Below are 19,993 nucleotides of genomic sequence, written 5' to 3'. Positions count from 1 at the left end.
ACAGCCAAGTCTGAAAGACAAAGCAATTCAAAAAAGTTGTCAAATCCCTCGGGCTATTGACTCTGTTTTTATCTTCCTCTCTGTAGTGTGATGCCTCTGATTAAGCAATACTGCCCCCACTTTACAGGAACAAAAATTGCATCAAAATGCAGCTTGTTAGTGCCATTTTTTAAAGTTTATTTTTATCTTTATTTACTTTTATAAAGGTACAAATCAAGATACAACTTAAACCAAACAACAAATTTTAGTGTAAGGAAAACAGAGAATTTTTAAGAATAACCTATTTTTCTATCCATATACAATACTAAAATACTTAGTCGTATTAGCCAGACCTCCACAAAAAGTGGTTTTCTGTTTGCTTCCATTCTAACTGAACTCCCATTAAATATGGGACTCTCTTTCTTGTAAGCTTTAGCTTATATTATGTAATTTCGGGTTTTATTTATCACATAACTTTTAAAATTAAATTGTATGCCATGTGTTCCACGCACTATTTCCAGTTCCTTGTAATTAATTCTTTCTCAAATTTAATGTGCTGTTTTGCTTCTCCTTTTTGTATATTTCTTTTATTTGTCTGTGTATTTGTCATATTGTGCACCTCTTATTTGATCCGTTAGGATGACATTTAATCTACTTATGGCATACTTGCCACCTGCTGCAGCCTTTTGACTTTATACTGAAATACCCCAGGGCATATGCAGTTTACACTATGTAGTTAATTGTAGATGTTTTTTTTTCATTTCAAAGTTTAGAATTTTGGAAATGGAAGTTGGATCCAACAGGATCAGAGAAAGCTTGTAAGTCTAACAAAGGAGATTTCTAACAGCACTTTGATGGTCATCTGTAAATTGCTGTCTTTCCTGTGCATGCACACACTTTTTCTCTCACTCTTTTTTTTCGTGTTTGGGTGGAGATATGGCAATAGCTTCTTGAGTGGAAAGGAATGGTTGGATTAGGAAACCATTAAAGTATTTTCCTGATACCTGCAGGATATTTTCAGTAGGACTGAGTTTAAATGCTGTCATTGTGTGTTATTTAACGTGGAATGACACTGAATCACAGTGTGCACATGGGAGAGAGGCAGTACTCAAAAACAGAGCCATTCTGAATCTGATAAATATATTTTTTTATTCTAAACAGGAAAATGAGAGTCTTCTGTCAAAATGGCAAAACAAAAATTTAGAGAACCTCATTGAGTTGCACAACAAGGCTCCAGTCTGGAATGATGATACTCAGTCCTACGTTTTGAACTTCCATGGAAGGGTCACTCAGGCTTCAGTGAAGAACTTCCAGATTGTCCATGACAATGACCGTAAGAGTCTGGTGGAGAATTGGGGGTGGGGTGTCATTCAAACAGGGAAAGTACAATATATTTCAAGAGGTTTTGGAGGAGTAGGACACTCTTCCTGGAGAAGGGAGACTGGATGAAAGAAGACAGCTCAAGATGACTGAGGACGTCTCAGCTGTCAAGAAAATTATAAAAGACCTAACTTTTTCTGGGATGGGTGCAGAGGCTGTTGTCCAGCAAAAGAGGGAACAAATGCAAGCCTCCTGCAGGGGAAGAAAAGTTAATGTGACACCTTCAACCCAGCAAAAGAGTGGTGTGGGCCTTGGTTCTTGGTAATCTCTGGAATACCACAGTCACCCCAGAGAAAAGATTTTAAGTCCAATTTGGTGACAAAGGATGGATACGGTGACCACTTATATTTGGGACTGCCAGATACTTCTGAACTTTTGTTCATTTGTTTGTTTTCTTTGCTTCCCTGTGAAATTGCTGGTCTCTGAATCTTTTTTTTCCTCCCCAGCTGACTACATTGTGATGCAGTTCGGTCGTGTAGCAGAAGATGTGTTCACTCTGGACTATAATTATCCTCTCTGTGCTCTTCAGGCCTTTGCTATTGGACTCTCCAGCTTTGATAGCAAATTGGCCTGTGAATGAGAGACTACAGACTTGAGAAGTGGAACTGACTCCCATCCCTGCATCTTGTTACAAGAGTTTAGGTGGAGCAATGAAAAGCACATCAGGGATGGAAAGGAACTGGAGGACAAACTTCTGCAGGCTTATTTGAAAGCGAATAGCAGGCCGGAGAGCATTATGGTGGTTTACAGTAGATCTTCTTAGGAGACTGTCCCAAGACTGAGCAGTCTCTGTACTCATTGTGGAAGAACAAGGAATATTGGTGATGGTTTTTATTGTCAGAATTGATTCTGCTTTCAGAATCCTTGTAACACATGCTGCTGCCTAAACAGGCTAAGGAAGTTAACCCACTAATTGAAACACATTGCAGCTTGGACTAGAAAAATAATAGTTTAGTGTCCATATACCTTGGATCTTAAGCAGTGCCCCTGAAGATGATGCTACCGATATTCATTTGAGTTCCTGATCAGATTAATTCAGAAAAAAAAAATAGAAGGGTGGTTATAGTATGTGTTCTCTCCTTGCCCTGTGTAGCATTTTGCTGTCTGTAAAAACACTGAAAGAGAGAAGGGTTGAGGTTAAGCCTCTGTGCAACTGTAGATAGTGTTCAACAAGTACAAGCTGGAATGAGACATTGTCTGTAGTAAAAACACCTCCTTCTCTGTGGAATGATTCTCTGCTAAGTCGGATAGTCCAGCTCCTTTTCATTATTCTAATTTTCAATGCTGGGTTCTACAGTATGGAGACAGTAGGTCACAGCATGGGACACTTCTTGATTCATATGGCCTTGATTCATCAGAGTCAATTGCTGCACACTGACACGTAAGCCTCATAGTGCACACATCTGGTGTGTGCTGAAGTAGAGAACAGCTATTATCTTGCCAGTTTCACGGCCATTGTGCATATCCATGATGAAACTGGAAAACTGTATCCTTCCAATAAGACAAGAATCAGCGTTTAGCAGTTTTGCATACTGTCAGCAGACAAGTTCTGTTTCATGCTCCTGAAAAACAGACTTACTGCTTTTGTTCTCCAGAGTCTTTGCAGTGGTAAATATCACTTGCTCTTTCAAAATAATATCAGAAAATATCTTCACAGAGTTTCATGGCCAGGAAAAAAAATGATGGTAATCATGTGTAAACTTTGTTTTTAATTGTAAATTTTGAACTGTTGCTGAGGGCACCAGCTCTAGAAAATGCTGGAAGCCGAGTCCCAGATGCCCATTCTGTATTAGCTTGAGAGCCATTGTCTTGAGAGTGATCTCATCAGCACAGCAGTCAGTGAAGAGAACTTGAATCATGGATCTATTTTGTGCCTTCATGTACTTCCTGCTCATTATGCTGGAGTTAAGACAGAGTTTTCCAGTTGTTCTCCACTGAGTTCTTGGCTGAAGGCTCTGCATTCCCTCCACCCATCCAGAAATACTAAAAAAAAAAACCTTAGTTCATAATCTGATTATTATTATTTTTCTGTCTAGGACTGTGTAAAGAAACTATGTTAACTTGGGGTGTCCTGAAGCTACTATGATAATTTCCAATTTAAGTTGATTTTTCTCTGTTCTCAGAAGGCCACAGTAGCATTGCTTTACTCACCGTTTCAGCTAAGCTGGACAGCAGTGGCTCTTCAAGCTATCTGTTGATGACAAATCATCTTCACTGGGTCAGAGCCTCCGTGTCTTGGTCACATTTATGTAGATATATGAACCGCTTCAGAGCTCTTTTATCAAATACTGTTTTACATTAATTGTATTTATAACTTTTATATCTAAATGAAAATAAACTAATTTATATATTGAAAAACTCCTTAATTCTAAACTTTTTTTTTCTAGGATTTTATTGTCATTTACGGGTGTTCTTTGTTCCTCCTGTACTAGATGCTACCTCAATTTCTTCCTGTCTTTTCATATCTCATCCCTCCTCTCCCTGTCCTCTTTTCCTTTGTAATTCTCAGTTCTATTCCTTTGTGCTGTTTTCCTTACACACTAAGAAGGCTGGGAGTGAATGTAAGCTTAGTCTCTCTAATGCCTTTTTTTTCCATCAGGAACTTCCAGTAAGACTTCCGTTACAGTTCATGGTTCCTGTTCGGTTCTCTTTTCAAGCTGCTTGCACTTCTCTGCCCCATGTTTATAATCATTATCCCAGCCTCAAGTTACGGCTTTTGAGATGGTTCCTTAGGCATTTTTCTACCTTCCATAGGAACCTTTTCTACTGTTGAAGTACAATATAATGTACTTCTGAATCAACAGCTGAAATAATACAGGGCTCAAGGGAAAATCAAGTTGAAGTGGTTATTTTTATTTCCACTGGCAGATGTATGAACCTCAGTAAAGGGAGATACAATGGATCTGGTAATCAAAAAGCTGACACAGCTCTCAACGTGTGGGGCGTGTTCTTCATGCTGGCTGCATACCACTTTTTTTTTTTTTTCTTTCTACTATTTCCTTCTGAGTGAAATTAGATCTAGTTGAGAGATAAAACTGAGCAAGAAGTTCTACTAAGCAGTTGCTCTTGTACACAATTAGTTGTTGCTCACTTACCTTTGCATGTAAATGTAATGTTCATGAAATCCCAAGATCTTAAACAAGGATGGAAGAACGTTACATTGTTAAATATGAATCCTAAAGGCAGGCCTAGTAAACTAACAGCTCCTTGGCTCACAGACATCAAAGAGTGAATAATGTCTTGCACTCTTATGGCTCAGTCCTACTTTCACTGAAGCTTTGCTGCTGAATTTGGTAGCAGCAGATGCAGAGGATCTTTGTTTGTTTTGTGTTTTGTTAGTGTCAGCATAATAACGCATTATACTGTACTTAGTATAGTGTCAAAGTCTACTTTCTGGTATTAACACCTCTAAATCTCTCGGTTGTCATAGAGTCTGTAGAATAGAATCAGAATCATTTGGGTTGGAAAAGATCTCTAAAGATCAAGTCCAGCCATTAGCCTACCACTGCCAAGTCTTCCCCTAAACTATGTCACTAAACACCACTATACATCTTTTAAATACCTCCAGGGGTGGTGACTCAAGTACTTCCCTGGATGGCCTGTTCCAATGCTTCACAATCCTTTCAGTGAAGACTTTTATTTTTTTTTTCCCCTAGTAACCAACCTAAACCTCCCCTGCACAACTTGAGGCTATTTCTGTTGCTTATAAGAAGAGACTGACCCTCACCTCAGTACAACTTCCTTTAAGGTAGATGTGAGCAATAAAGTCTCTCCCCAGAGCCTTCTTTTCTCTAGGCTAAATAACCCTAGTTTACATTAGCCACTCCTCGTAGGACTTGTTCTCCAGACCCCTCACCAGCTTCGTTGCCCTTCCTTGGACATGCTCCAGGGCCTCGATATCTTTTTTGTAGTGAGGGGCCCAAAACCGAACACAGTACTCGAGGTGCGGCATCACCAGAGCAGAGTTCAGGGGGACAATCACTTTCCTGGTCCTGCGGGCTAGACTGTTATACAAGCCAGGATGCTGTTTTTCTTAGCTGCCTGGGCACACTGCTGGCTCATATTCAGCCAGCTGTCAACCAACACCCTCAGGTCCTTTTCTGCCAAGCAGCTTTCCAGGCACTCTTCCCCAAAACCTGCAGAATTGCACAAGGTTGTGACCTAAGTGCAGGGCCCAGTGATTGAATTATTTTTTCCTATCCCTGTTATAGAAGACAAGCAAAGTCTTCCCCATGGTTTACAGGTCAAGAGCAGGGAGTTTGTGCAAAACCTTGTGAAACTCAACTACAGACACACTCCTTCTTTGACAGAGACAAGAATTTCATCTTCTCTGCTATAATGTTGAACTTGTAAGTAACTGCAGTTCTGAACTATTACAGCAGAAATCCAGAACTAAGAAAGAAACTGAAGTATTCTAGGGCCAAGTGATAGTCCCACTATATAATAATGAAGATCAGTAGCAGAGCAACTGTGGTGAGGGCTTCCTTACTAACAGGGAAAAGAGCCTGCTACAACTATAAAGTGCTAAGAATCAAAAACCCTGCCATGAAAGATCCCTTTACTCACTGTTAATCTTGTACCTTTTGAACTGTACAGTCTTGCTTCATTGAATTGAGCCCATTATTAAAGAAAAAATAATACTATTTTATTGTGAAAAGTGACTATTTTAAAAGCTGCATATCAAAATCATTCAGACAAACAGTGAAAGGTTGGGGAATTAGGTCTGATCAAGTTGTCCAGCTCCTTCTGCTTTCTGTTCTAGGCAGAATAGTTTGCTTCCACATTACCTCCAGTAACAAAACGTAACAAAACAAAAAAATACTCTCTTCTCCTGAGTGAGTTCCCATATGTGATTGACTGGAGGCCTGCAAACAATTTGTGTGATGATTCACAGGAAGGAATAGGCTTCAACTCTTTCTCTTTGAGCTGTGTTGATTCGGCAGGGAAATGTGAGCAAAACTGTATGCTGGTCACATAATTGTGAGACCGGGCCTAGAAATCATAGTCAGACATTATGAGAAATAGTTGCCTTTAATATAAAAAAAAGTTTTTCATAAAATTACATGTTTTAAAATATGGTTTAATAGAAACAGTGGCTAAATGTCGTAATTACGGGGCTTTATGTAACAACAACAAAATAATAATTTCATTAAATGTTATATTTTTGTCTTGTACTGTATATACTTTTGATTCCTACAGTTTTGTGAGAAAGCTTTTTTTTATGTATTCATAAAATAAAACGCTTATTGCATTTTGCTACAAAGAAAAGCAATTATAAGAGTACTAGAAAACATTTCTGATATCAGTTAACTTCATCACTGCTAAACTTGAAAACAAAACAAAACAAAAAACAATTTAAATTAAGTGGAGCTTGCCTTCTAAATCACAAGAATACATTTTTGAAGGTGTTTTTTGCACCTGGTTTCTGACGCTCTAAGATGTATTTAGGTCCTGTTTTCAGTCTTTTCTCTGCAACAGAGAGTTATGAACTTCTTCCTGTTCCTCCAAAAGCTTAACATATTTCTTTTTGCATTTCTTCAATATATTGAAGTTTTAAACAAAGCCAACTTTATCATAATTCTTTCACAGGTAGCTATGTATACACGAGGCATCTGTGACAAAGTCATTTGCTGAAGACATGAAAAAGTTTGATTATTTTGCTAATGTAGCTGCACTGCCCAGAGCCCCTAATAGTTACATTTACTAGACTTGCTGTTTTACCAGGATGATCTACTTGTTTTGGAAATGTGCCTTTCCAACCCAAGTGCAGCAATCAGTCTCCTTGTATCATCATCTTCTAGTGCTGGACAAAATTTCTAGTATATGTATACCTTTGAAAAGAGATTATTTTTGCTACCTTAGATGTTTCTGCAGTGGTTAAACTATGCAGTATGCGCACACTTAAACAATGCAATAGGCTTATATCAATTTGCTTCTTTTTTAAGTCATTATTGTTACTTGCCTGGTATTTCTTTGGCCCGGACCCCTTGTGCTATGTGGCACAAAATGCTGAATCCTCACTCAAAATTTTCTAAATAGGTTTAGGACAACAGATATCAGAGGCAGACAAGCAGGGACGTTATCAGGAAAGAGTGGGGCAATGCTGATTATTATGATACTCTGCATTTTAGCACAATAGCCTAAAGATAAAGTTTTCTCTGGGTCTCATGATATGCAAAACAGTTTTTAAAGCTGGGGAGATTTTTGTGCAAATAAATAATTTTCATTTAAATGAAATAAATAAGTGTTTCATCCAAATAATTAGAACTAAAAGGGGGTTAAAAGTACACAGGCAGAGAAAAGTGTTCTCAGGCTTACAGTGCTCCAAACAGAAATAGCTGAATTCCCTTGGCATGTTTTTGACCATGGTCCTGCTTTCTCAGGTGGTCGATTTCCAAATGTAACAACAGGAAAGGAGAAAGAAGGGAAATGGAAATCAAACAGGACCACCGTGGGACAGGAGCACAGCGGGAGACTGATCACTGATCAGAAGAGACCACCGAGAAAGAAGCATGTTAAAAGACCCCGAAGGACCCTTAGGACTTAATGGTGAAGATGTTCTGTTATTTGTTGCTGTGAGGAAGAGCCAGGCAGTGCCAACAAAGCATGGAGATGCATGGAAAAGAGCAGCTATGTAGTGAACCAGACTAGCCAAAGGACATGGTTCCAACTAACCTGCCCCAAGGCAAGTCTGGCAGGCGTAAGCAAATAAAGGCCTGCTACCAAGATGGGACTGCCTACTTTGGTGTCATGCCAGAGCATGCATGGGGTCACAGTGTGTTGTCCATGTAGTGATGGGTCACGGAGTGTGCTTTGCAGATGGGGGAGGACTGTGAAGGGAAGGCAGAGAAGGGACGCACGGAGCCCCACAGAGAACTGGAAGCCATTTTAAAGTCAACTACCTGCGAGAGCGATTGAGAAAAGGCTGCAGAGGACATCCCATTGCTGTTAAGTGAGTAATTTCCTTTCTGGGATGCTCTCTGGACAGCTGAACTGCTGTAACCACTCCTGCAGTGCCGAGGCCGGCTTGTTCTGCAGCAGCTCAGCTGCAGGGGCTGGAAGTCACGTCCCCGAGGGGCTCCGAAGCGGCGTTTCCTGCGGGTCACGCCTGGCTGCGAGGGGCTGGCCGCGGGACCAGCGCCTCTCCCCCGGGCTGCGGCGCTGCAGGGCAGCTCCGACGGGGACCACGGCGCGGGCGGGCGGGCGGCCGCTCCTCGGGGCTCCGCACCCCCGGCGCTGGGAAGGCGCCGGGCAAGCGGCTGCGGTCCCGGGGACGAGGCTGGCTGCTTCCAGGGGACGAGCCCGTCCCGTCCCGGACAGCGCCCGCAAGTTCCCAGCCCGCCCTCGCCGCCGCACTGATTGCTGGCGGCCGCTCCCGCAGCCGGCCCCTCGCCGTCCCTCCGCCTCCCCCCGCCTCCGCTTTTCCCTGGCGGCCGCCTGGAGTTTCCTTCCTCCGCTCCTCTGTTCAGGGGGCAGCCCGCCCCCGCCTCCGCAGGGCTTTTCTTCCGGCCATTGCCCCGCGCTCCCTCCTCCCTGGGCACGCACGGCCCGGAGCCAGAGGCGGCCGATCCCTGCTGTGTTTTGTTCCCAACTCCGCCTCGGCCTTTCTCTCGCCTTCCTCTCCTTCCTCCCCCCCCACCCCGGCCAGCCCCCTCCCTAACCCTGCTCCAGCCTCTACGTTAGACGGGAGTCCCCTCCCTCGGCCGCGTTCATTTCATACCAGCTCTCATTCCTCGCATTCCTCACTTCCTCGTTTCAAACTCCAGGGGAAATAAAAACCCTCCCTTTTCCTCCCAAACTCCTGCCCGGCCGCCGCACGGGCTTGCCGTCCCGCCAGCCGCTCCAAGCTCTCGAGGTGAGTTGTTGGCAGCGCCGGCCCGGGCTGCGCCTGGGGCCGCTTCCCCCTCGCCCCCCGCTCGCCCCCTGCCCGCCCCCGGTCGCCCCCCGGCAGCCCGGCCGGCGGCGGCGCCCAGCCCGGCTTTGTTCGCTCCGGGCCCGCCGTCGGGCTGGGGAAGGGGGGGGCCGGGAACCCATCCCGGAGCCGCCCCGAGGGCAGCCGCGGCTCCCGGCAACTTTTTCCGCTGTTTTTTTGGCGGCGGCGACACCGAGCGCGAAGCGGCTCCTCCCGCTCCGCCTTCCCAAACCCCTGCCCTGACCCCCGCGGGCTCGGGGGTGGGGATCGGGCGGGGGAGAGGGACGGGCGCATCCCGAATAACTCTCATCTGCTCTCTTGGCAGAAAGTCCTGGAGCAGAAGGAGGATTTGAAGCCGGTCCTCTCTGCCTTTGCGGAACGGCAGCTGCTCTTGCCTCGCTCAGGTCAGGACACGCTCTTTTCACGGTCGCTTTCCCGCGGGGTAAAGGGGACCGGGTGCCTGCCGGAGGGTGAAAGGAGGGGTTTGAAGCCAGTCATGTGCGACGGAGGAGACACGGCCGTACAAAGGAAGCGATCGGAAAATTCTCAATGGAGGCTGCTGGCGGCTGCCCCCGCTCCCTGCCTGCGCCGAGACTTCGGGGTCTCGGTGGTGCGGTGCATCGGCAGGAAACTGCTAGCGCTTTTCGTTGAAAAAATAGGTTTCTGTAACTTTAGTGAAGATGTGCAGGGTATGGGGGGTGGAGAGGAGGATCAGTGCTTTCTGTTATAAGGATATAAATTCCGGTGTAAACTACAGAAAGTGCTTTTTTTTTGGGAAACAACAACAATAACAACAAATGCAAAATATATAATAAGCCAAAACAACCGTGAGAAAGCGTTTGGGTTGTTATAGGGCATTTAACAAAAGATGAGGGAACGTTGTTTTCCTAGATAAGTTTCTCTGAAGTTGGAAGAGTTCAGTTTGGGTGGCATGTCTCTGGAAATGATTAAAAAAAAAAAAAAAAGGCAAATGATCATCCCTAAGTAATTTCTTATCTTACTTATATAAATTCTTCTAAACAACTCCTTGTGTGGGATGCTAAAGTGTTTTTTTTTTTTTTTTTTTTTTTTCTGGAAAGGGGGAAAACATGCAACTCCTTAATATATCTTAAGGGCTAATTCCACCAAGTTGTTTTGTTTTTATTTAACCTGAAGTTACACACGTGTTACTTTCTAACCTTAAGAGCAGAGCTCTGCAGATCAGCTATAAATAGACAACACAAAATACTTTTTAAAGACAGGAGAGATAGGTAGTAAAGCAGGTTTTTTTTCTTGTTTCTCCTTACTTGGAACAGATTGTTTTCCCTTAGACTTGATTTCACTGCGTGCAAACTGAGTGGAGCACTCATTCACCTGTCTGTCCATCTGCCTGTGTAGATGGAGAAGATCTTATTTTTCCTTTTACAGAAGGAGGTGGGCAGTACAATAGGGAATAAAGTAATGGGGAGGGAGGAGTAAGATGAACAGAACAAGGGGGAAAACAGACAGGGTTTTTCCAGGCTAGGGCCCTGTTGCAGCTGCTGTGCTACCACCGGTACAATTGAAAACTTTTGTTCTCAGTAGATTTTTCTCACTAGAGCAAGGAGGTTGTACTGTGCTGTAATGAACATAGAGGGGCTTCTTTATCAAGGCTGTGGGATGCGGTAGGCTCTTTGGCACTTTAATTCACAGACCAAAAGGCAGCCAGTCTGTGCGGTCACCTCACAGGGTTTTCCTAAAACCTGGTCTGGATTTCTCAAACTTGAACATGTGGCAAATTTATCATCTCTAAACTGGAGCATCAGCTCATTGCTCTTACCCCTTAGAGGTGATCTTGTAATGATCTAGTGTGCATGGGAATTACTATTGCAAATGGGGGTTAGTATCTTCTCCACTCTCTTGGTTCCCACTGCATCTTTTAGATTTATTAATGTTACTGACAGCTTTCAAGTATTTTAGGTTATTACCATGGTAAGTGTTTTTTAACGTTCCTATACTACGTAACTTTTTGTGGGAAAAATGTAGGAGAACAGCACTGCCAGGCTCTGAAGAGAAGGGCTCCATGGCACGGAATCTTCCTGTGGTTTAAAATAAAATAAGAGTTGCTGGTGGTTGTTTTACTCCGATATTTGTTTCACAGAACTCAAAATCAGTAAGTAGAGTTTTGAGAAGGTTGCCGAAAAGTACAATTTCTGATACCTGCTGCTTGAGATTATCTCTGGAGTGGCATTATACTCAATCACAGCTTTCCATAGTGCTGTGGATTTTTTTGTTTTGTTTTGTTTTGTTTTTTCCTCCTCTGAATGTATCTTTTAACTCTTGGTTTCATCACAGTAGAATTCAAGGTGAAGACCAACAAATACTTTAGGCTGGCACTGCTGAAGACACAACTTATCTGCACAGACTGTCCCTTCCTGTACTTGTCTTACCTCTTTCCTTTGTCGATTCCATGGGTATTTGTGCAGCCATTTAGTGACTTGGGCCAGGGGAGGCTAACCAAAATGAAAAGTAACGCTGTTCTATCAACTTAGTTTTCAGCCAGATCTGTTCCCAAGTCCAGTTAATTACATATTGATACAAATAGAGCTGTGTTTGGAGAAGGGGGTGCAATGAATGGGGAGTAGGGGAAGAAGCAACATTGCCACCTTAGCAGCATTGCCATTTTATCCTGTCTTAGGTAGTTCTTTGGACCATGTTTACAGTTGCTACTGTGGTAGTCAAAACAATTTGTCTTATCTGGCCACAAAACTGTAGCTTAAGGAAGCAAAAATCAGTGTTACATTTATTTTTTTTTAATATTAAAAAGAAAAAGAAACACCGTCCATATACCTCATATTTGTCCTTCATTGATTTATTTCTTTTTCCTAAGTGCCATGCAACAAATCTTCTAGCAATGCTCTTGGGCAGCTTTTCCATAGCCCAGTGTTTTTTTAACATCAGTAAGGATTTCCAGAAATTTAGACTGATTTTTCTTAGTCTACTGCACCAGGATTTGCCTTGGCATGTTTCAGTGAAATTATTGGTTTTCTCTCTCTATTGCATTTACACCTAAGTTCTTATAGACTAGCAATGAGAATATTTTTGTAGTTTGTTTCTGCAAGATGTTGGAGGTAATTCATCTCGCTCTGTTGCCTGAAGTAATAACTGAGCATAGGCAGACAAAAGTTACCGTGGTCTTACAAAATTGTAGAAGTATTTGCTTTTTTGTTCTTTGAGGTTTCTTCAGTTTCTTGGCATTACTTTTCCAGATACTCTAATTTGTGTCCCTTTTATCCCCTTCTCTTGTTTATTTATCAGCCATCCTTTTGAGTTGCCTATATCCACTGGTGTTTGTAAACTTTATTCTGTATCATCTGCAAGTTTCATTAACATTCCCTTTATTCCATTTTATATCATTCATTAAGATGTCAAAGAAAACTGGACTACCAAAGATCCCTGCAGCAAAACAGCAGGTGCCCCCTGTACCTGTTTGTTCCATTAGTATATACCATTACACTTAATTTTGAAGTGCTAGGTAATTTTCTAATAATATGAGCAGAGCTATCCAAGCCAATTTGATTTTTTTTTTCAGTCTTTATTTCCTGAAGAGAGTAGCAAATGTTTTTCTAAATCTTAACCTATCACATTGTGCACTTGTCTTCTTTTCATTCTCTAGCTTCATGGTAATTCTGACCTCCTTTGAAGAACATTCAAGTTTATCAAGATTTACAGTAGCGTTTATGAAGCCATGGTCTTTATTGATTATGGTATGCTTCTTTCTCTGCCCCAACTTATCCGTTATGCCCATCACCGTGTTAAATGCCCAACATGTTACTTTGTGGAGCTGTGATCTAGTGAAGAGCCTTGTAAAAAGTTTGGAATTTGCATGTTTGGAGCTCATTACAAGGTATGAGATTAGATGACTGGAGTTCTTTGTTTTTTGTTGGTGGTGAGTTTTTTTTGTTTTGCTCTTTTTCCCTGCCCGTTAGGTCCTCCTTTTTCTGGAGATGATGCAGTCACTCCCCTTTGTTTTTAACACCATATGAATTAGACGTTTTCCTGCTAGGGAGGGGCAGGTTTTCCAGTTCCCTGTGCCACTGACTGAGTCACTGGCTCTGTTTTTCTGTTCCATTGTAGGCTCATAATTACGGAGTCCTACTTTCATTAGAGTATGTTTGCTAAAAGGGAGGTGTTTTATTCTGCTGTACTAAGGCATGAGTGCCAGTGGCTGGATACAAGGCATTGAAGCATCTGCTTTGCTTTTGCCAGTGACAAAATAAATTAGCATGGTCCTCACTGTGCCTTCCTTGGTACAGTGGTAAGCATTAATGATAGATGTCCAGTCAAAATCTAATCTCTTGTAACCAGGACTGCTGTGCTTCAACTAAAGGAAGAAACGTCAAAAGAGCACTGAGCATGTGTATGCTGGAATGGAAAGGGAGAAAAGATGTGCTGGTGTTCTTACCAGATCATACATCAGTATAGCAGGTCCTTGAATCCAGCTCACTGATACTGAACTAGCAGGTTTTAGTCAGGCTCTCTTTGGGTGAAAATCTTGTCAGCTTAGGGGAAAAAAAGAGAGAGAGAATTGAAGAGGGTTGCATAAGATGATTTTCTCCAAGTACACTTACTGCTTTAGTTTTTTGTTTGTTTGTTTTTGTTTGTTTTTGTTTTTTAAACTAAATAATAATAGTATTTATTTCCCCTTCTCATTTCTTTGTGAAAGATCTACACAAACAAGAAAATTACTGTACAGGTGAAACAAAGTAATTTTTCTTTCCCACATGGTAACATAACCGAGAAATAGAGAAGAAGCATGGTTTTCCACCACTTTTGGTCACAAGTTTAATTTGTAAGAATGAGCTTTAAAAACTGGAGTTAAGTCTGTGGTTGTCTGTGTCCCTTTAAGAGTCTAGTTTTGCTTGGCTGGCTGCCCCTGTTCCTCCTGTAGATTAATCCAACAGAAGGTATATAACCTGTTGACCTTCCTGGGAAGAAAGGTCTGGAAGGGCAAAGAGATCAATCAAAAGGTTTGTGCTTTCCTGTAATATCCTGAAGCAAGCTTAACCTGTGTTTTTCAGTTTTGCTTTTTCTGTTTCCTCTTTCTATGCTTAGGGATTCCAGTTTGAGCGTTGGACTTGTACTTACAGGTTTTCATGGTTTTCACTTGCTTTCTATGAAATCACTGTATTTTCAATAGCTTGGAAATGACTGTGTACTGTCACAGCTGAGAGGGAAAAGTTCTGACTAGTCTGAGTTGTGGACAGCTTTACTACATTTTGTATCAAGCCAGTGGGAGAACTGGAATCAGTCCAAAATGGCTGGAATCTCCTTGTCTGTTGGGAATTTTCAGACTTTTTTTTTTACAAAAGAACAAATCTGGTGGACCTTCCTGAGTGTTAGCCAAGAAACAATCATCTTATCTGTAAGTAGGCAATATTCACCTGCTTCATGTTTCAGGTGGGCTGTGTACTACAAAACTGAGCTGTGATGGTTTCTGATTTCATGGGGAGAATGTGGTTTTGGTTCGCAGTTGTGAGCAGGGCTTATGCCTATGAATCAGAATGGTTTGTGTTGGAAGGTATCTTAAAGATCACCTAATCCCAACCCCCTTGCCATGGGCAGAAATGCCACCTATTAGATTAGATTGCTCAAAAGCCCCATCTAACCTGGCCTTGAACACTTCCAAGGATGGGTCATCCACAACTTCTCTGGGCAACTTATTCCAGTGCCTCACTACCCCCTGAGTAAAGAATTTCTTCCTAATATATCCAATCTAAATCTACTCTCTTTTAGTTTAAGACCACTACCCCTTGTACTGTCAACACACTCACTGATAAAGAGTCCTTCCCTGGTCTCTCTAGCAGGCTCCCTTTAAGCACTGGAATGTTGCTATAAGGTTTCCCCAGAGCCTTCTTTTCTCCAGGCTAAATAACCCCAATTTAGCCTGTTTTCATAGGACAGGTGCTCTAGCCCTCTGAATATCCTTTGGACCTTCTCTCACAGATGATGCAGATATTTCATGGTTGATCTTTACTTAGGCATTGGTGCATCAAAACACCTTTAAGCTCCTGTCTAACTCCTACTAAAATCAGGGCACATGCTTAAATTATTAATGAATGTTGACTGAACCGAGGTCCCATTTAATATACCTGTTCTGCCTGTTTGTGGTTTGCTTCTGTCTTAAGGCTTTAGTAAAGGCCTTCTTTAGCCCTGACTGGACAGGGAGGCACACAGATTATGCTTGCAACATAGGCCACCTGAAAGCAAGGAAAATGTGGAAATCTGACTGCTTGTGCATTGTGGTTAGTGCTTGTGTCTATCCTGTTGTAAGACTCCTAGCGCTGGTTCAGCTATTGCTTTTGTTGAAGACTGGCCCTAGTTTTGGAGCTAAACACTTTCTGAGCTTTAGATGAGATTTGCAAACATTTATTTCCTGTCTAAGTTCATGTGAAATTCTGCCACTGGTTTTATGGGAACTGAAGTATGTAACAGTTGTGCTGTTTTGGGACATGTACCCCTGAGTCCTAGAAAAGAATCATAGAATCACAAAATATGTTGAGGTGAAAGGGATCCATGAGGATCATCAAGTCCAGCCCCTGACTCGAAATGAGGCAATTGAAGAGTTAAACCACATTTTTAAGAGTGTTGTCCAAACACGTCTTGAACACTGATAGGCTTGGGGCCATGATCAGTTCCCTGGCTAGCCTTTCAGTGAAGAACTTTTTCCTAACATCCAATCTGAGTTTATATTGTCAGAGCTTTAAGCAATTCCCTCATATCCTATCACCAGTTGAAAGAGCAGAGGCTGAGAGACATCCTCAATAGGAGGCAGGATTGAGAAATAAGAATTTAATTTGGATATCATAAAATGACAGAACATTATGAGTCCATCAATTTTATGCTACTTGACTGGAGACTCAAAAGATGCTCAATTTCTGGAAAGTGTTAAACATCAGTCCTGAGAAAAATGAGCCCCTCTGAAGTTAAAGCAGCTGCATTCACAAATCACTTTTAAAGTTCATCTTTCCTTGTGTTGACATTCTTGGCTGGATTTTGCCCTCAGTCTGATTTTCATCATTGGGCAATTCATTTAGGTAGATCTTTGTGCTATATTTCTTTTCCATAGGTAAAATAGGGGCTTTTTTAGCCTCATGGTGAGATTTTCAGAACAGGGGGTTTAGGAGTAAATATTTTTTAGGTTCCTAGTAAAGCTTCCATTTCATTTAATAATTAAGTGAAGAATACTCTTTGGTAAGCAAGACTTGCTTCTTCAAATTTGATTTGGTAAGATCTAAGTCATTTTAATCAGTAAACCCAGAGGCAGTTGTGTTAAATAACATGTTAAATAATACTACTAAAAATTCTGTGATAGAAGGGGAACACAATTATTGGAGCTCTTCCTGGTTAATTCTTCTCTAATTAGCTTGGTGACTGTTGAAAGAAGGGCTATTGGTGACCACTGCTGCTAGTATAAGGGTGGCTAACCACCTTCACTCTACCACAACCTTTTTTTTTTTTTTTTTTTTTTTTTTTTTCTGACTCCCCAGGAATTATATAGTTCCGCTGAAGGCTGGAGCCAACCCTGTGTATGGCTCAATCCCAGGGCAACCTGGCAGTGTCAATCTCAGCTACCATTGCTGGCTCATTTTCTCTCCCAGCTGCCATGTAAATGGTATAGTTGTCATTTTCTCAGCCCAAAGCGCAGCCTGTGTTGTCGTGTAGCCAGTGTTGGAGCTGTGAATGGGTTGCCCGTGGCTAGGGATCAAGCCACAAGTTGGCCACCCCTGGAACAGTGGGAGCACACCAAACCTTTGAGCCTGCATATGTTTTGTTGTTAGATTTGGGGTTTTGTTGCTGTTGTTTGTTTTTGTTTGATATGGGTTGTTTTATTTTTCTTCTTCCTCCTCTTAGGGCGGCAAGACTGTTCTGTTTTCTTTATCACAAATGTACCTGACTGGATAGCGTGCAAGGCCACACAAAGTCTTTTGTCATCACACCCTATCTGACTGCATTATCCAGTGCTGCACTGATAGAAGTTCTCCTTTCTTGTTGTTTTGATTTATATCACTGCATTGGACACTACATCCTCTCTCTGTTTCAGCCAGAGCTCAGCTACTGCAATAATTTAAAAGCATTGTTTTGCTTTGGTCATGAAGTCAGGTGCCTTTCGTACAGTAGCTGCTGCGGACAATTTCAGTGTAGCAAGCAAACCAAGCTTGATTTTGCACCTAGCACAAAATCATAAGCGTACAGATGGAGTTCAGTCTTATATGTTGAATATGATCCAAGGCCAAAAGTGCTTGTTCCTTTGTAAACCAGTCTTGTTCAGTGGTTGGATGGAGACAAAAGTCTTACAGTGCAGTCTGTAGGTGTAATAATTATACTACCTTACACAACACACAGAGGGAAATCTCGATTCTCTTTTCTTCCTTGCCCGGTGCTGTTGCCTATTAAGAGCTTTTGCTTCACCTACTGCCTGTAACACATATTTTAACTGGTTTTACTCTCAGGATTAGTCAGCAATACTCTGATGTCCTGGGTGAATAGAGGCATTCAGAGGGAATAGCCAGCATTGCCCCAGGATTGCAGAAGTCCAAGGGCAACAGCTGTGGTTGTAGCCCATCTCAACAGTTGGCTAAGTTGTAGAGTGAGTGAGTGGAGACCCTTCAAAGGCTCAGTGAACTGTTCCCACTCGCTTCCACCATTGCTGGACCTTCTGATGGAACTTAAAGTAGCACTGGGTCCAGGCCAATTTGATGACTAGATTGTAACACCTCAGGGAGCCTGAATAACTGGTGGCTAGGGTGCTGTGGAAGAGTTATACCCTGCTAGTTTAGAGCTAGTTGGTCATGCTACAGTTGCATCATCATTTTTTTTTTTTTTTGTCGTTGTTGTTTCTTAGAGTCCCTGTAAAAACATGTTCATGATTTTTGTCCTCTTTTGCCTGTAAACTTCAGACATCATTCAGTTATTGTTGTGTAACTGTTTTTGCACCTTTTCCCCTTCTAGTACTTTTGTTTTTCCCCCTGCAATCTCTAAGTTGAACTCACTTGGAGCTAGTCATCCATTGATTGCACTCATTCTTCTCTTTTAGAGGATCTGACCTATTGTTGTAGTATGCTATAAAATTTCCCCACCGTTTTCCTCTGGTAAGTTTCAATACTATGCTCTGTTATACCCTATACATTTCACATTATTCCAAACTGTTACTTTTCTAAACCCACATCTTGTATGACTGCATTGGCTAAGTTCATCTCTTAACATGTTCTGGGTGGAAGTAATTGGTTGTTGCTGTTTCCAAGTCTTCTTATTATACACTACTCCTATGAAGTTATTGCTTGAGTAGCAGGACATACTCCCTTCTGGCTGAACTCATTCTTGTTTGAAGTCCTTTATTTTACTGTTTCTGTGGATGAGACATGAAAATGAAGAAAGTAAGCCTTTCCTTTGAAGAAAAGCTGAGAGACCTGAGGATGTTCAGCCTGAAGAAGAGAAGGCTCTGGGGGACTTTACTGCAGCTTTTCAATACTTAAAAATGGGCTTATTAAAAAGATGGAGAGGAACTTTTTTCTCAGATAGACAATGACAGAACAAGGGGGAATGGTTTTAAACTAAAAGAGGGGAGATTTAAATTAAACGTCAGGAAGAAATTCTTCACTCAGAGGGTGGTGAGGCACTGGAACAAGTTGCTTAGGGAGGCTGTGGATGCCTCATCCCTGGAGGTGTTAGATCAGGTTGGATGAGGCCCTGGGCAACCTAATCTAGTGGGTGGTGTCCGTGCTCATGGCAGGGGCTTTGGAATTAGATGATCTTTATGGTCCCTTCCAACTCGAGCCATTGTAAGGTTCTCTGAAAATGTTGTGGTTCACATCCTTGATAGTAGCAGTATTTGACTCCTGTAACTTAGAAACGAATGCTAGAGTTGCTTTTTTTTTTTTTTTTTTTTTTTTCAATAACATCGAAGAATACCTGTAATGACAAACAGTCCTTGACCCAACAGCTTGCAGTTCCATTGAACAAGACAAGGGTTGAAGAGACGTCCATGGTAAAGTGAATTGCTCAGAGTGCAGCCAGCTCAGAAGCAAGACTGGAACCACACTGTCAGATTTCACAAAGCTGTGCTGGCAAGCACTGCTGCCTGGGAGGAGTGAATAGGGACATCTCTAGTTAGTGTGTTGTGCCTGATACTGATTTCAGCAGGGAAAGGGGGGCAGATATATAGTAGGGGCTAGAAGGGACCTTAAAGATCCTCTAGTTCCAACCCCCCTGCCATGGACAGGGACACCTCCCACTAGACTAGGTTGCTCAAAACCCCATCCAACCTGGTCTTAAACACTTCTGGGGATGGGGCATCCACAGCTTCTCTGGGCAAGCTGTTCCAGTGCCTCACCAGCCTCACAGTAAAGAATTTGTTCCTTAGATCTAGACTAGATCTACCCACTTTTAGTTCAAAGCCATTACTCCTTGTCCTATCAAAACACTACCTGATAAAGTCCCTCTCCTGCCTTCTTGTAGGCCTTCTTTAGGTACTGGAAGGTCACTATAACGTCTTCCCAGAATCTTCTCCAGGCTGAACAACCCCAACTCCCTCAGCCTGTCTCGATAAGGAGAGGTATTCCAGTCCTTTTATCATCCTCATGTCCCTCCTCTGGACTCACTCTAATAGATCCATGTACTTGTGTTGATGCAGCCCAGGATACAGTTGGCTTTCTGGGCTGCAAGCACACGTTGCTGGCTCATGTTGAGCTTGTTGTCAGCCTA

At 42.3% G+C, this 19,993-nt stretch overlaps 1 protein-coding gene and 1 long non-coding RNA gene across 4 annotated transcripts in view; both read left to right on the top strand.

The window, feature by feature from the left end:
* TULP3 (TUB like protein 3) overlaps positions 1-3,711 on the top strand; it is a 34,950-nt gene extending 31,239 nt beyond the window's left edge. For all 3 annotated transcript variants that reach the window (XM_082751425.1, XM_082751426.1, XM_082751427.1), the window contains 2 exons: positions 1,141-1,312; positions 1,806-3,711. In XM_082751425.1, coding sequence (XP_082607551.1) covers positions 1,141-1,312; positions 1,806-1,939 — 306 coding nt within the window. In that variant the 3' untranslated portion in view covers positions 1,940-3,711. The remainder of the gene's footprint in view (positions 1-1,140; positions 1,313-1,805) is intronic.
* A 5,452-nt stretch (positions 3,712-9,163) lies between these two features.
* LOC309886550 lies at positions 9,164-18,383 on the top strand. The gene is made up of 3 exons (XR_014318951.1): positions 9,164-9,214; positions 9,597-9,675; positions 18,327-18,383. It is a non-coding gene; the product is annotated as an uncharacterized lncRNA (long non-coding RNA).
* The last annotated feature ends 1,610 nt before the right edge of the window (positions 18,384-19,993 follow it).

Source organism: Aythya marila (genome assembly GCF_965140915.1).
Source record: "Aythya marila genome assembly, chromosome: 1".
Classification (NCBI taxonomy): Eukaryota; Metazoa; Chordata; class Aves; order Anseriformes; family Anatidae; genus Aythya; species Aythya marila.
The sequence above is the reverse complement of the archived record's forward strand: the minus strand, read 5'-3'. Positions and strand labels throughout refer to the sequence as shown.